The sequence below is a fragment of the Pteropus vampyrus genome, unplaced genomic scaffold (assembly GCF_000151845.1).
Source record: "Pteropus vampyrus isolate Shadow unplaced genomic scaffold, Pvam_2.0 Scaffold419, whole genome shotgun sequence".
In the NCBI taxonomy this organism is placed as follows: Eukaryota; Metazoa; Chordata; class Mammalia; order Chiroptera; family Pteropodidae; genus Pteropus; species Pteropus vampyrus.
In genome coordinates this window covers 793,556-811,709 of record NW_011889200.1, presented here as the reverse complement: position 1 = coordinate 811,709, position 18,154 = coordinate 793,556, and the positions used below count along the sequence as shown (strand labels likewise).

Sequence of the window (18,154 nt, the reverse complement as noted above, 5' to 3'; positions counted from 1 at the left end):
CTAATATGAGTGGGCATCATCCATTCCGTTGATGGGGTGAATAAAACAAAAAGGCAGAGGATGGAAGAAATCAGCCCTTCCTGCCTGATTGCCTGAGCTGGGACATCAATCTTCTCCTGCCCTTGCTGCTCCTGGTTCTCTGGCCTTGGGACTTGGACTGAATTACACCACCGGTTTCCTTGAGTTTCTAGTATGCAGGTGGCAGATTGTGGAATTTCTCAACCTCCCTAATTGCATAAGCCAATTCCTTGTAAGAAATCCTTTCTTGTATATTATACTATTGATTCTGTTTCTCTGGATAACGCTGACCAATACATATACTAATCTTATATCTGGCAAACTTGCTAAATTTATTTATTAATTATAGTAAGTTATTCGTAAACACTTGGAATTTCTAAACACACAACTGTTATCTGTAAATAATGAAACACTTATCTCTTTCTTCCTCATCTAGGTAAGATGCATTTCTCTTTCTTCCCTTAATTTATTGTCTAGAATATCCAATAGAAGGCTAATTAGAAATGGTAATACAGATAATCAAGTTTCATTTCTGATCTTGAAAGGAAAGCTTTCAATATTTCACCATTAATATGTCATGCATTGGGTTTTTTAAACCCTTTAACACGTTAAAAAATTTTTCCTTCAATTCCTAGTTTTCTGAGTTTTTCACGTGAATAATTGTTGAATATAACAGACTTTTTATACTCTATTGTGATGACCATATATTCTACTTTTCTGTTAATGTGATTAATCATATTATTGCTTTTTAAATGTCAAAACATTCCTCCATTCCAATAATAAATCCAACTTTGTTGTAATATATTACCTTTATAATGGATTTATATTTCCAATATTTTTCATTAGATTTTTGCAAAATTCACAAAAGATTTGGCCTATGGTATTTTCTGCTTATAATGTCCTTGACAAATTTTAGTATTAAGATTCTAATGATCTTATAAAACAAGTAGGAAAATGTGTAATTTCTTCTTTTTCTAATTGCTAGAAGAGTTCAAACAAGATTGGTGTTATATATTCCTTAAATATTAGAGAAAATTCACTACAAAGAAATTCTAATTTCTTTAATATGTATAAGACTATTGAGATTTTGTTTACATCTTTGAAATCAGTTTTGGTGAGTTGTATTTTTTTACATAATTGTGCTTCTCATACAAATTATCAAATTTATTGTTCATTACTATTCTTTCATGTTTTCATTATTTATAGATTATGTATTGATGTTCCTTTTTGTTACTGATACTTATAATTTGTGACTTCTCCCTGTTTTTACTATAAGTATTGCTACGGATTTATCAATTTCCTTAGTCTTTTAAAAGAACCAACTTGTGGCTTTGTTGAGCTTCTCAATTGCCTGTTTTCTATGTCTTTGGTTTCTGGTCTTATCATTTCCCTCATCTTTTTCTTGGAGTTTAATTTGCTATTTTTTTTAACTTTCCTGCGGTAGGTGTTTACATTGTTGATTTTTAGCCTTTCTTCTTTTCTAATATATACATAAAAGGCTTTAAAGCTCTCTCTAAGCATGGTTTTAGATGCATTGGATGAGTTGTAATGTCGTATTTTTATAATAATTTATTTCAAAATATTTTATAATTTCCATTTTGAATCTCTCTTTCTACTTTGGTTATTTAGAAATATATTGCTTAACTTTCCAACATTTGGAAATTTCTATTATCTTTTGATATTGGTTTTTATCTTAATTCCACTGTGATCAGAGAAAATATTTTAATTTCTGCCATTTGAAAAAGTTGACTTGTTATGTAGCAGAGTATATGGTCAATTTTGATAAATAGTCCGTGAACATTTGAAAAGAATGTCTGTTCTACATTTATTGCAAACAATGTTATAAATATGTTAGGGCATATTTGTTAGTTTTATTATCCATCCTTCTATAACCATACCTTCTATCAGTCTACTTATTTTGACAGTCATTTTAGGAGGTATGATAAAATCTCCAAACATGTTTGTAGAATTATCTATTTATGTTTAGAGTTCTGTCAATTTTCATTTAATGCATTTTGGAGCTATTTTATTTTACGCATACCAATTAAGGTGTTTTATTACTTTCAAATATATAATACATTGGGTTAGACATTTATATAGTTGATGAAACAATCCCCCTGAATATTTTATCTTCCCTCTGGCTCTACACATAGCCATTATCCTACTACTATCTGCATTCCCTATGCCATGCTCTCCATCTCCATGACCCTCTATTAACTACTAATTTGTACTTCTTTAAACTTTCACTGTTTTCATTGTGAAATGTCTAATATCTCTCATGATGTGTCCTCCATTAAAGTCTACTCTGTGAGGTATTAGTATAACTATAGCAGCTTTACTTTGTTCATGTTTACATGATATATATTTTTCAAAATCTTTACTTTCTAACTTTCTATTTCTTATTTAAGGTTTCTTATAGGACACACAATTACTATTTATTTATTTATTTATTTATTTATTAAATTTATTTATTTTTATGGTGACATTAGTTAACAAAATCTGATAACTTTCAGCTGTACATTTTAACAGTAAGGCATATATATTTTTATACTGTGTGTTCACCTCCCATAGTTAGATTTCTTTCTGTAACCACATATTTGACCCACTTTACCCTGTCTACCTCCCTCCTCCCCCCACCTCTCTACCTCTGATTACCACTAGTCTATAGTCCATGTCCATGAGTCTCTGTTCTGTTTCTCCTATTCATTTGTTGCTTTTAGGTTTATATCCCACATATAAGTGATATCATGTGATTTTCAACTTTTTCTGTCGGGCTTATTTCACTTAGCATGATTATCTTGAGGTCCATCCATGTTGTCGCAAATGGCAATATTTCATCTTTTCTAATGGCTGAGTAATATTCCATTGTATATGTGTACCACTGCTTCTTTAGCCAATCATCTATCATAGGACACTTCGGTTGCTTCCTTGTCCTGGCCACTGTGAATAATGCTGCTATGAACATCAGGATGCAAATATCTTTTCGGATATGAGTTTCCAAGTCTTTGGAGTAAATACCCAGAAACAAACTCATAGATACAGAGAACATTTTGAGGGTTGCTAGATGGGAGTGGAGTTGGAGGTGGGCGAAAAGGGGAAGAGATTAATAAATGCAAATTAGTAGTTACAAAATAGTCATTGGGATGTAAAGTACAGCACATGGAATATAGTCAATAATATTGTAATTACTGTGCATGATGCCAGATGAGTACTAGGTTTGACATGGGGTTGATCACTTCATATGTTTCATAAATGTCTAATCACAATGTTGTACACCTGAAACTAACATTGTATGTCAACTGTAATAGAAATATATATATATTAAATCTACCTTAAAATAGTGCTTTATCCACTTGCCAGAGAAAGAACCTCGTGACATTTGAATTCCGTTTACACTCTCCCTCCTTTTGTTCTGTTATCATGTATTTTAATTACATATATTTTAAGCTCCAGAAGATACTGTTGTTGTTTTGAATAGCTAATATTCATGTAGATTTACTCATATTAACCCTTTTTAGTGTTCTTCACTCCTTCTTGAATTACCTTGTTTTCTTTTGGTGTCATTTCCTTTTGCCTAAATAACCCATTTTAGTATTTCTTTTAGTGCATGTCATATGGTTATAAATTCCATCAATTTTTGTTTCTCTTAAACCTCTTTGATTCACCTTCATTTTGAAAAAAAAATTTGCCTGGTTAGAAAATATTTCTTCAGCACTTTGAAGATCTCAGACCATTGTCTATTTTCATTATTTTGAAAATTCATTTGTCAAGATTATCGTTGTTCCCTCAATGATAACGTGTCTTTGTTCTCTAGTTACTTTAAAATTTTCTCTTTGTTTCTGGTATTTATCAGTTTTACTTTGATGGACCTATGTCTGGTTTCCTTTCTTGCTATAGTAGCTTTTAATTTTTACCATAAGAAGTTACTACTAACTTAGTGATTTAAACAACTCAAATTTATTATCTTATAATTTTGTAGGTCAGAAGTCCAGTATATGTCTCACTGGCTAATATTAAGGTGTCAACAGGATGAATTCCATTCTGGTGGCTTTGAGGAAAATCTACTTTTTTTTTGCTCATTAAAGTTGTCAGAATTCAACTATTTGTGCTTGCAGACTGAGGTCCCAGTTTTCTTGTTATCTGAAACTGAGGGACATTTCCAAATTCTAGAGGACTATTGCATTCCTTTGCTCATGACCCCCTTCCTCCATATTTAAAGCCTCCAATGTTTGGTCAAGTATTCTCATGTCACATCTTTCACTAACCAAAACTGCTGCTTTCCTACTCCTCTTTCAAGGGCCCACCTGTATCTAAATAATCTCCTTATCTTATATTCATTTAATTAACAACCTTAATTCCATTTGCAACCTTAATTCTCTTCTACCATGTAACAAAACATATTCATAGTTCTGAGGATTAGAATATGGACATCTTCAGGGGTACATTATTCTTCCTGCATGGTCATTATTCTGCTTCAGATTTGTATAGCCTCTAGAACATGTAGCTTGAGACATTTTTCATTTTGGGGGCGGAAAATCCTTGGCATTTCTTCATATAGTGTTTTTGCCCTCTTTTTCTCTTCTTTTCAGATTTCAATTACATATGTGTTAAACCTTTTCACTGTGTTATCTATGTCTCTCATTCTCTTTTCTGTATTCTCCAGAAAACTGGGACCTCAGTCTGTGCGGGCAGGCAACTCAGCCATTCAAATCCCAGCCACTTGGTAGCTGTGACCTCCAGTTTTGGTCTTCCTAGTCCAGCAAAAGTTCCACAAGCTCTAATTGCTGCTTTTTGTTTGGCCTTTATGCCACACACTGTGAATTGGACAATTCTTTGAGGGGAGAAAGACTCAGATCAATGTTTCCCTTTCACCGTAATTTTCTCACAAAGTATTAGTATCATTCTCCCCTTTAACAAACACTATTCTCATGTATGTACAAGAAGAAGAATTTATGAATCATATGGTGTACACATGTTCAATTTTACAACTAGTTGAATGAATTTACACTCTCACCAGCAGTTTATTGCTCAGCATCTTTTCCAACACTTGGTAGTCCTAGGATTTTTTTATTTTTTTCCAATAAAGTGGGTATATAATCCCTTTTTAATTGCTTTTGTCCTCTTGAAGTTCCTGAGGAAGAATGCCTAGATGCTGCTGCTGAAGCTATTCTTACTGCAAATGAAGCAGAGCACATTTTTTCTGAGTCCCAGGAACAGTAGGACATCACACAAGAAAATCTATCAAAGATGATAATAATGCTTTCATTGAAGAGGTTCGGTATCTTAAGATGAAGATGGCAAAGAATGAATAAAATGAATAAGGAAGAGGAAGGGAAAAGCAGATTTATGAAGCCTAAATAATCTGAAATAGGTTGAAGATAAAGAGGTCTTCAGTGCAACACATTATAATCAAATTTTCAAAAGTTAAAAACAGAGCATATTGGACTTGAACTATACTTTAGACCAAATATATCTAACAATATATACAGAACTTCAGCAGAATACACATTCTACTCAAGCACACATGGAACATTCTCCAGGATAGATCATATGTTAGATCACAAAGCAAGTCTTAAAACTTTAAAATTGAAATCATACCAACTGTCTTCCTACCACAATGGTATGAAATTAGAAATCAATAAAAGGAGGAAAACTGGAAAATTCATAAATACGTGAAAATTAAACAACACACTTATGAACAACCAATGGATCATAGAAAATGTCAAAAGGGAAACAAAAAAATTATTGATACAAAAGAAAATTGAAATACAACATACAAAAACTTATGAGACATAGCAAAAGCAGTTCTAAGTGTAAATTTTATAGTGATAACTTCTTACATCAAGAATAAAGATTTCAAATTTTAAAAATCTAACTTCACATTTCAAGGAACTAGAAGAACAAACTAGGTTCGAAGTTAGCAGAAGAAAAATAAATAAAAATTTCAGCAGAAATAAATAAAATAGAAATTAGAAAAACAATAGAGAAGATCAACGAAACTAAGAGCTGATTTTATGAAAAGATAAACAAAAATGACAAACATATAGACTATTTTTTTTAAAAAAGAGAGAAGACTCAAATAAATTAAATTATAAATAGAAGAGGAGACATTACAACTGATACCCATGTAGCCCAGAAATAAATCCATGTATATAAAGTCAGCTAATATTTGACAAGGGAATCAAGAATACTCAACGGGAGAATGGATAGTCTCTTCAATAAATGGTATTTGAAAATCTGGATATTTGCTTGCAAAAAAGATGAAATCGAACCCCTATATTACACCACTGACAAAAATTAACTTGAAATCAATTAATAACTTAAAAGGAAGACCTAGAAACATAAAGCTCCTTAAAATAAAACATAGGGGAAAAGCTCCTTGACATTGGTCCTGGCAATGATTTTTTAGATATAATACCAAACTCACAGCAACAAAATCAAAAATCAACAAGTGGGACTGAATCAAACTAAAATCTTTTGCATAACAAAAGAAATAATTTAAAAAAATGAAAAGGCAACCTATATCTGTCCTTCCACTCTAAATGATAGCTTTGCTGAATATTGCATAATTTCACGTACATGTGGAATCTAAAGAACAAAAGCAAGAACAACAAAAGTGGAAATAAATTCATAGATACAGAGAATATTTAGAGGGATACTAGATGGAAGCGGGTTGGGAGGACAGAAAAAGCAAAGAGATTAAGAGGTATAAATGGATAGTTGCAGAATAGACATGGAGATGTAGAGTGTAGCATGGGGAAGATGGTTAATAATGTTGCAATAAATATGTAAGGGGAGAGAAGGGTACTAGATTTAATGGGGTGATCACTTTGTGAGTTATGTGCATCTCTGATCAATATGCTATACAACTGAAACTGGTATATTATTATATGCCAACTATAATTGAAAAAAAACCTCATTGAATTGTACAATGTAAATACAAGCAACTAATTGTTTATTACATTTCAATAAAGATAGAAAAAAAGAAAAGGCAACCTATAGAATGGGAGAAAATATTTGCAAACCATGTATCTGATTAGGGTTAATATTCAAAATACATAAGTATCTGATATAACTCAATGGCAAAAATAATCATTTAAAAAGTGGGCAAATAACCTGAATAAACATTTTTTTTTTCTAAAGAAGATATCCAAATGGCCAAGAAGCACATGGAAAGGTGCTCAACATCACTAATCATCAGGGAAATGCAAATAAAAATCCACGATAAGGTATTCCTCACATCTATAAGAATGGATATTATCAAAAAGATAAGCAACAACAAATGCTGGTTAGGATGTGGAGAAAAGGGAGCCCTTGCGAACTTTTGGTGGGCCTATAAATTGTTACAGCACTATGGAAAACAATATGGAGGTTCTTCAAAAAATTAAAAATAGAGCTACAATATGATCCAGCAGTCCTACTTGTGGATATTTATCCAAATGAAATGAAAACAGAATCTTGAAGGGACATCTGCAATTCCATATTCACCAAAGCATTATTCGCAATGACCAAGACTTGAAAACAACATAAATGTCCATCAATAGCTAAATGGCTAAAGAAACAGTGAGATATATGTGTGTGTATGTGTATATATACATATATATACACACACATATGTATATCTACACACACACACGCACACACACACACACACACACACACACACACATATATATCAGCCATAAAAAGAATGATATCTTGTCATTTGTGACCACATAGTCGAAACTTGAGCGCGTTATGCTAAGTGAAAACAGACAGAGAAAGACAAATACTATATGATCTCACTTATATGTGGAATCTACAGAAGCCAAATTCATAGAGCAGAAAGTAGATTGGTGGTTGCCAGTGGCTGTGGGGTGGGGTATATGAGATGTTGGTCAAACTTCCAGTTATTATAGGAATAAGTACTGAGGATGTAATGTTCAGTATGGGATTATAGATAATAATACTGTATTGAATACTTGAAAGTTAAGAGAGCAAATCTTAAATGTTCTCACCAAAACAACATCACCAAAATATCATAATTATATGAGGTGAAGGATATGTTAACTCACTTTATTGTGGTAATCATTTGCAATATATTCATGTACCAAATTACAAAATTATACATCTGAAATTAAACAATGTTATATATCAATTTTATCTAAATAAAGCTGGAAAAACTGTAAATGAACTAACATCTACAAAATTACAGCTGCCATTTTTTTCAGAAACTGATAAGCTGATCCTAAAATTCAAATGGAAAGGAACACAGAAGAGTTAAACCAATCTTGAAAAAGAGGAACAGAGTTTGGAGAAACATGGAATGAGAGATGTCTCCAGATCTCTCCCTTTGAAACAACAGTAAGCTGAACATCTAAAAATCAACAAAAAACACCCAAACTGCACACCAGCATGTCTGAGCGTGGGATCTGCATATAAGAGCTACCACAGGTCAGAACCCTGGGTGTCAGGTGGTGGACTGGGAAGAATAAAGAGGTTGCCTCTTGCAGACACCGGAGCTCCATGTAGAAGGAGAGGGAAGAAAGAGGCTGCAGCGAGGTCCCTGAGCAGTACTGCCTGGGAGTGCTATGAGCTCCACGCAGCCAGCAACAGGGCCCAGTCATCAGGGTGGAAAGTGGAGAAGCAGGACAGCAGAGAAAAAACCAAGGCTGAGCCGCAGTCCCCAACCCCAACCCAGAGGGCCACTCTTCTCATATCCTCCGAGACCAAACACCGCGGAGCCTAAGGAATATGAACAAACACTACCAAAACTGTCGTAACACTGACAGGGACTGAGACTGAGAGTAGTGAGTGCGATTAAATATTTATAAGAAAAAAAAAAAGGCATTATTCAGGCTTTATATAAAGCAGGGATCCAAGAGGCTTAGATGCCACCTACTGGAAACTGAAAGAAAAGCACCTTCTTTGCAACAGGCTAAAGAGAGACCTTTATATAATAAATCTTCTTTCTGGAAAAACAGCAGAATACACTTCTATTAATGTTCAGACAGAGAAATAGTCCATTAAACACCATGAACAACCAAGGTGACAACACAGCTCAGAAAGAAAGAGAAAAATCTCCAGAAAATAAGTTTACAGACATAGAAATATGCAAGTTAAATGACAGAGAATTCAGGATAGTACTTCTGAAAAAACTCAGTAAGATCCGAAACAAGTCATATCAACAATTTCAGGAACTGAAAAAAATAACTAGATGAGCAGAACAAGGAAAATGAAACCATCAAAAAGAGCAGAATAGATCTTCTGGAAATAAAATATATACTGCAAGAGTTGGAAAATGAAATAGCAAGCTTGGGAAATAGAGTCGACCAAATGGAGGAAAGGATCAGTGCTATCAAAGACAGAAATCTAGAAATAAATCACATAGAAGAAGAGAGAAACCGAAGAATGAAAAATAATGAAAGAAAAACACAAGAACTAGCTGAGACCATCAGAAGAGAAAGCATAAAAATAATGGGCATTCTCAAAGGCAAGGAAAAGGAGCAGGGACTAGAAAACATTTTCAGACAAATACTTGATGAGAATTTCCCAAATCTAAGGAATGAGCTAGAGCTTGGAATTCAAGAAGTCAACAGAACACCCAATTATCTCAACCCAAAAAGGCCTTCATGAAGACACATTGTATTAAAATTACAAAACAACAGCAAAGACAAAATTCTCTGTGTAGTCAGGGAGAAGAAAATGGTAACTTATAAAGGAAAAACCATTATATTATTCTCAGATTTTTCTCAGTGCAAACCTTACAAGTCAGAAAGGAGTGGAATTAAATATTCAAAATATTAAGTGAAAGGAACTACCAGCCTAGAATAATGTATCCAGCTAAGCTCTCCTTTAGATAAGAAGGAGAAATAAAGACCTTTCCAGACATTGAAAATTGAGAGAATTCTCCATTACGAGGCCTGCACTACAGGAAATATTGAAAGGGGTGAGCTCAACTAAAACAAAATGACAAAAAAATAATAATTAGGAATAAGGTGACTAGCAGAGGAGTGCAACTCTTACTACGAATAAGAAGAGATTTGCTATAGCAAGATAGTAATGAACGTTCAGCATACATAGGGACATATTGAGACAATGATAACTGAAAAGGGGAGGATTCAAAGATCCAAATTAGCAAAGGGGAATGGAGATAAGGCACATGCAGAAGAAAAGAGATTATCATATATATGATATATATATGATATACCCTTTTCATATTCGTAATGGTAATTACACACCAAAGATTCAGAACTGAAATATATAACATAAAAGAAGAAGTACCAGAGGGAAAACCCACAAAAGCCAACCAAAATAAAGAAAACAAAAACATAAGGACAAGGAAGCAGTTAACACACTGAGCTACTAGAATGCAAAAGATAAAATGGCTATAAGACCTCATATTTCAATAATCACTCTAAATATAAATGGACTGAACTCACCAATAAAAAGGCACAGAGTTGCAGATTGGATCAACAACAACAAAAAAAACAACCGTATGCTGCCTCCAGGAGACACATCTCAGCTCCAAAGACAAATATAGACTCAAAGTGAAAGTGTGGAAAATGGTATTTTAAGCAAATGGCATTCAGAGAAAAGTGGGAGTAGCAGTACTAATATCAGACTAAATAGATTTCAAAATAAAAAAGGTAAAGAAAGATACGGAGGGGCATTTCATAATGATAAAGGGAATCATGCACCAAGAAATCATAACACTTCTTAATATCTATGCTCCCCAACAGGGAGCCCTGAAATGTGTAAAGCAATTACTAACAGAACTAAAGGGAAAAACAGACCAAAACACTATCATAGTAGGGGACTTAAATACCCCACTGTTGGATATGGACAGATCATCCAAACAGAAAATCAATAAGAAAATAATATCCTTAAATGACACATTAGACCAACTGGACATAATAGGCATTTACGGAGACTTTCCTAAAACAGCAGTTTATACATTCCTCTCTAGTTCACATGGAACATTCTCAAGGATTGACCACATACTAGGACACAGAGATAGATGTTCTACGATAGATGATTGGCTAAAGAAGCTGCAGTACATATATACAATGGAATATTACTCAGCCATAAGAAGAGATGAAATACTGCCATTTGCAACAACGTGGATGGACCTCGAGATAATCATGATAAGTGAAATAAGCCAGACAGAAAAAGTTGAACATCACATGATATCACTTATCTGTGGGATATAAACCTAAAAGCAACAAATGAACAGGACAAACAAACAGAGAGTCATGGACATGGATTATAGACTAGTGGTTATCAGAGGGTAGGGGGTGATGGTAGGGGGTCAAATATGTGGTGACAGAAAGAAATCTAACTATGGGAGGTGAACACACAGTGTAAATATATATATGCCTTACTGCTAAAATGTACAGATGAAACTTATTGGATTTCGTTAAACAATGTCACCATAAAAATAAAATATAAAATAAATAAAATAAAAGAAATAAAAAATAAATAAAAATATAAAATTAAATTAAAAATTAAAAAATAAATAAAATTAAAAATAATAAAAAGGTAAAGAGAAACAAAGTTGGAGCACTGACACTTTCTAATTTCAAAACTTACTACAAAGCTACAGCTATCAAGACTGTTTGGCACTAGCATAAGAATCAATCTGAAAATCAGTAGAATAGTATTGAGAGTCCAGGAAAAAATCCTTCAAATTATAGTCAATTAATTTATCGACAAGAGTGGCAAGACAATTGAACGGGGAAAGATGTCTTTTCAACAAAAGGCGGTGGGACACCTAGACCCACAAGCTAAACAATAAAGTTCAACTTCTACCTCACACCACATAAAAATATTAACTCAAAATAGAACAGTTAAAACTACAAAACTTTTCATTAAAAACATCGGAGTAAATCTTAGTGATCTTGGATTAGGCAATGGTTTCTTAGATATGATGCCAAAAGCACAAGCAGAAAAAAAAAAATATGTGTGTGTGTGTGTGTGTGTGTGTGTGTGTGTGTGTGTGTGTACTACGTACATATGTATGTATGTATACAGAACTACATAAAAATTTAAAACTTTTATTCTTTGAAGGACACCATCAAGAAAGTAAAAAGACAACTCACATAATCAGAGAAAATGTTTGCAAAACAAATACCTGATAAGAGACTTGTATCTATAATATATCAATTATATATAGGCTTCTTTTGATTCAATAATAAAGAAATAAATCAATTTAAAAATAGGCAAAGGATCTGAACTGACATTTCTCCAAAGAAGATATAAAAATTACCATTGAGCACATGAAAAGATGCTCAAAATCATTAGTCATTACAGAAAGGCAAATCAAAACCACAGTAAAAAACACTTCACACCCACTAGGATGATAACAATAAATAAAGACAGACAATAGTAAATGTTGGCTAGGATGTGAAAAAATTGAAATTCTTGTACATTGCTGGTGGGGATGTAAAATGGTGTAATCCTTTGAAATAATTTGCCATTTCCTCAAAAAGTTAAACATTGAGTTGCCATATGAACAAGCAATCTGTCCTAGATGTCTATTCAAGAGATTTGAAAACATGTTCACACATAATCTCATACATTAATATTCATAGCAACCTTATTCATAATACGGAAAAGTGGAAACAACTCAAATGTCCATCAGCTGATGAATTGATGAGCATAATGTGATATAATCATAAAATGAAATATTATTTAGCACAAATAATGAAATATGCTACAACATGGATGAAACAAAACCATTATGCTAAGTGGAAGAAGCCAGACACAATGTATGTTTCCATTTATATGAAATGTCTAGAATAGGCAAATCCACAGTGACAGAAATCAGATAGTAGTTGCCAGTGTCTGGGATGGGAAGTTGGAATTGGGAATGGCTGATAATATGTTTAGGGTTTCTTTACGGGATGTTAAAATGTTCTAAAATCAGATCCTGGTGATGGTTGCATAACTCTTTGAGTATACTAAAAACAATTGAATTCTCCACTTTAAATAGGTGCATTGTATTTTCTGTGAATTATATTTCAATAAAGTTGTCATTTTACAAATAAATTAACATAGTCATCTTTAGATAAATAGCCTATTGGAAACCAAATTTCTGGCTCAGCTTTATTTCAAGTAAGGCAATCCAGTATACAGACTGGTTTTCGGATTTCCAAAATGTCACCAAATTTTAGCCACATATTTCAACAAACAAAAATTCTTGAGAAGAATGTAAACACTGAAACATGCTAAATACATCATATTAGGATGACACATTAGGATAAGTGGAATTAAATTAATCTGTAGAATCCTGGGAATTTACTGGCAGTCACCATTTCTCTAATAATCAAGGAAACAAAGATCTAATAAATTGAAAGTGATCAAATCTATATTCTAAAATCCAGTATCTTACATATATATGTATCTATCTATATATATATACATATATAGATATATATCTATAGATATATCTATAGATATATATATAGGGAGAGAGAGAGGAGAAAAGCTAACAGACTGAGATCTTTATGAAAAATAGGATTTGAATGGACAGAAGAGAAGTGGGGGAAATAGTATCGATCAACCATCACCATACATCTAATATGTGCTCACGATAAGCAAAGGCATGGGGGGAAATATGAGCATTTGTTTGACTTACTGAGGAGTCCAGAACCACTGTTATGGTGAACACTTTTGTTTATGCACATCCAACAAATTAATCAAAACATATTCAACATCCGATAGAAAGGTAACATAAGAATATCCTTGATTCCAAAGAGGTAGGAGGATATTATATACTATGTGGATCCACTCTTGTATATTAAGGGAATTTAGTTAATGAAATCATCAAGAGCGGCCTTAAAAGAGAAAGATGTTGGAAAAGGGCAGCAATAAACTGGAAGTCGTAGTGCTCTGGTTGCCAGGCAGCCACCTCAGGCCCTCTTTTGTTACCGTGGTGATGTTGGAGAGCTTACTGAAATACTCTTTGAGATAGCATCTGAACTCCATATCCTTTTAGCACCAACTAGTCATGCCACTTCTTTTTCCTCCTCCCTCACATCTCTACCCACACTGTCATAATCTTATGAATTCAGTGAACCTATAAGTGTACTTCCAGTGCCCAATGTCCAAGGCCAGGGAATTATGCTGATTTGCCTATCCAAGGCAAATAAATGAAAGGATAGTTAAATAAATGAGAATATCAAACAAAGTTGTTCAAGTAAAAATAACCAAAATAAAGATACCCAAAACAAGGTTATTCACTAATCATACTGCATATAAAATATCAATTCCTGCCTCCTCCGCTCCCTTTCTCCTTATGTTTTTTAGTCTCCACAACAAGACTGTACCTGGCCCAGAGCAGACATTTAAGAAATATGTGTAGAATGAGTGAATTAGTTAAATATTAATAATGGCAGGGTTTTTTCAAGCCAAGTAATGTGAAGAAGCTTTACTAAAGGAGCCTGACTGCTGTTATCCCCAGTGGCCTTAAACAGTGGCTGTCTCATAGTAGGGACTTCATAAATAATAAATAAATAATGATGAAATAAAGAGTAAAGGGAGATTAATATAATCAAAAGAAGCCTATAACCATCTTTAAAATGTAGTAACGATAATTACTACATTCTGTGTATACTGGCACATCTGGGTACACATAACAAATATTTTATTTTCAATTCTGACTTCTTATCAACTTTTCCACTTTACATTCATTCCATATGCATTCCTTACAGTTTAGAAACGTAGTTTCTGAAATTCTATATCCGAGTTTTATGTTAAGCCAGGTATTATATAAAACATAAATACATTTTAAGAAGTATAATCTAAAGGCAGCTCTTTACCAAACCAGTTTCTATAATTTTCTGTTTTCATTTGCACTTAATCACTAATTCACCCACCCTGCACTCAGGGAGCCACCACTACAGTTATGCTAATGCTAACAGCAATCACTACTAACGTTTATGGGGTACTTTTTGTTCTAGGGACTGTCCTGAAGGCTGTGCATATATTGTCTGGTTTCGTCTATACTACAGGAGATCTATGTTATCATAGTCATGTATATAAACCAACTCTTATTTACTTCCTGTTGCTGGTCCGAGGCCAAAACTCCCCAAACCCCCAAAACCCCCGAGCTATGATTACTTGCATTCCGCTTCCAGTCACTTTCTCTTTTCCATTGCCTCTCGGCACTCTCCTCTTTAGAAGAGCTACGAGTGCTCCTCCCCCTCCCTCTTGTTGCACTTTGGGAACCATGGCAACCAAGGCTTTTCCCCTTATTCCTCCCCTGGCAAACCCGCTAGCACCCGTCCGAGAACCTGCTACGTAACCACGTGTGCGATGCTTAGTAACCGCGTCTGAAGAGCGCCAAGCGGGGGGCGGGGCGAGAGAGCTGAAGCGCGCGCGCGGAAACTCATTGCAGCCTGGATAGGAGCGGAGTCTTTCTAGTCCGCGGGAGTTGACTAGCGTTCGCCACTCGAGCACGCGCGGTTTCGTAGTTTCTCAGTTTTGGACGGGGCACACTAGCTTTTGGGAGTGAAGAGGCTACGCAATATCCTCGCAATGTCTGGTGAGTTAGAGCAGCCTCAGGCCGGCCCCTCACGTGCTGGGCTGAACCTGCCGAACCCTGAGAGAAATCAGACTGGAGTCCCGGGAGAAGTGATCAGAAGGGCCAGGACCCAAGGGCCCACGTCCTGGATCCAAAAGGTTCTTGAGCAAATAACGGACTCACCTCTCCAGTCGGTCACCCCCTCGGAGGTGGTGCCTGTCGCTGTGCTGGCGGTCCAAAGGTACCTTTTAGAGGGTGAGCCACGCGACAGGATACCCAAACCTCCCTTTTACTGCTATGACGTGACGATCTCGGACGGGGTGTACCAGGAGAAGTGCTACCTAGACCCCAGCCTGAACTTTCTCGTATATAAGAATATTCTTAAAGTTGGCATAGAAATGAAAATTTTCAGAGTCTCGTGTCTTTACAACGAGAAAAGGTTAGGCCAGGGAATCCTGTGCATAGATAACGTCCACTGTGGGGGGACTTTGGACACTATTTCTGTAGAAACTCCCTTCAGAAATAGTGCGCACGAGGAGATACCAGAGAGGCCTTTAAGGGGCGGGAAGAGTCACTACCTGGCCCTGTGGAATAATGAAGATCCGTATGGAGATATCTGGTTAACCAACAAGCAACCTGAGGAACACAATTTCAATAGTAAGTAATTGGAGGGAAAGACGGAGGGATTAAAAAATAGTTTGGGGGAGCTTGCGATAATGGGAAAGGAAACGAAAATGCTTTGGTGTTGTTCATTAGGAATGATAGTAGACAATTTTTCACGAGTGACAGAGATTCTCACTTAATAAAATTTGCACAGCCCGTGTCTTGCTTTAAATGTATAAAGTGGCCATTCAGAAAGGATCTGAATACATCTTAAATTTTATCTGGCAAACATACTGGTGTTGTAGTCAGTATTACTTTTTACTTCAGTGGAATTAGTCTTAATTTCATTCCTATTTCAGTTGTGGAAATAATACTTTCTGTGTTGGTTGACGAGTGTATAGGTTTGAAATCCGCGTAAAAGTTATAGGTTTGAAATCCGCGTAAAAGTTATAAACATTTGTGGGTTTGCGAGTGTATAGGTTTGAAATCCGCGTAAAAGTTACAGGTTTGAAATCCGCGTAAAAGTTATAAACATTTGTGGGTTTGCGTGTTTTAACCTTCATTCAAAAAAGGATGTTTTGTGATTTATTCCTTAATAATTTATATTAATGAAACGCCATTTTTATGTCTGAGTGTAGCAGTTATGTAAATATAGCTATTTGAATGGATGATGTTGTGGGAAGGCTTGGAATTCTAATCTTTTTGTTTCTTATTACCTGTCAATACTGATCTGAGTTCAATTTTTCTGTATCAGAAGTAGGAAGTTAACCTGAAAATGCCAGCTAGTCATCAGCAACTGCTCTAAAATATATTTTGCCTATCAAGAAATGGGATCAGGGGAATGATAGTACTATAGGCATGTATGTGTATGAAGTGGGGAAGAAATAAAATGCAAAAAATAAAGTGAAAGTGCTGGTGGGAGAAAGATAATTTTCTACAATTACTGCTTTTCAGGGTTTTTTTAAACATTGCAGTCATAATTCTAGACTATAAATAATCTTACTATGACATGTAAAAGCAACAAACTTGAAAATGAAGATAACTGAGTCAAAAATATGCAATTAAAATAATATCCAGTCGTAAGGGGAAAAAGATGTTATAGAGATGTGTAAGCGAAGGATGATTTAAATAATATATGCTTTAAAAAAGATAATAATTTCAGGGACGAAATAATGGAATGATTTTTTTATTTCAGGTGCAGAATAAGACAGCAGTGCATTACTACTCTATGCGCTGATCATTTCTATTTTTAGAATTGAATATATAAATGAAAATTTGGTGCTCTAGAAGAATTAAGAGGGGAATAATCGTAAAAATATTTTTTTTATTTTTTCGGATTATGAAAGTAATATCTATTCATTATTGAAACCATATTTTTATTACAAAAAGCAATGTCCATGTGCTAAAAAATCCAAAAGTTTAGAAAAGTGAATTGTATTAAAAATGTAAGACCCAAGTATAGTAAAATTTTGATGACGAAATTTAGAAGTGAATATAATGGTGTTCTTTCAGGATTGCTGTTTGAAATTTTTAATAATAAAATATTGGGGTGGAGTGAAAGATCCCTTTTACCTTCTCCTATGCCTTCAGCTTTCTTCTCAAAACTCCAACAAACTGTCAGCCGTTTGTTGTATCTTTGAAAAAAATGAATTATATGGTGTTGCATGATTTGCTTTTTCCACTTATCTTAAGCATCTTTAATGTTCATTCACTCATCCATGGTATGGACGTATGATGATTTATATAATCATTCCCATGTGAATAGGTAATTCATAATTTTAGGCAGTTACTGTTTATCTGTGTCAGATCCAGGGCTAAACATCATTAGGATATGCACATATTTGTTCACTATGTTTAAGTATTTCTCTTGAATGGTTGGATTTCTAGAAGTGAAATTGCTGGTTTAAAGAGTATTTGAATTTTTAAGGATGTTATTTCTTTATTAATTTTCTGTTTGATTTTATTTTTATTTAATGGATATTGACAAATCATCTTCTGAAAAGATTGTACTAATTTACATTCCAAGGG

The 18,154-nt window shown here is 34.3% G+C and overlaps 1 protein-coding gene across 3 annotated transcripts in view; it reads left to right on the top strand.

Annotated features, from left to right (window-relative positions):
* The first annotated feature begins 15,365 nt into the window (after positions 1-15,365).
* The window catches only part of CUNHXorf57 (chromosome unknown CXorf57 homolog), a 63,994-nt gene continuing 61,205 nt past the window's right edge, over positions 15,366-18,154 (top strand). For all 3 annotated transcript variants that reach the window (XM_011380982.2, XM_011380981.2, XM_011380980.2), the window contains exon 1: positions 15,366-16,180. In XM_011380982.2, coding sequence (XP_011379284.1) covers positions 15,538-16,180 — 643 coding nt within the window. In that variant the 5' untranslated portion in view covers positions 15,366-15,537. The remainder of the gene's footprint in view (positions 16,181-18,154) is intronic.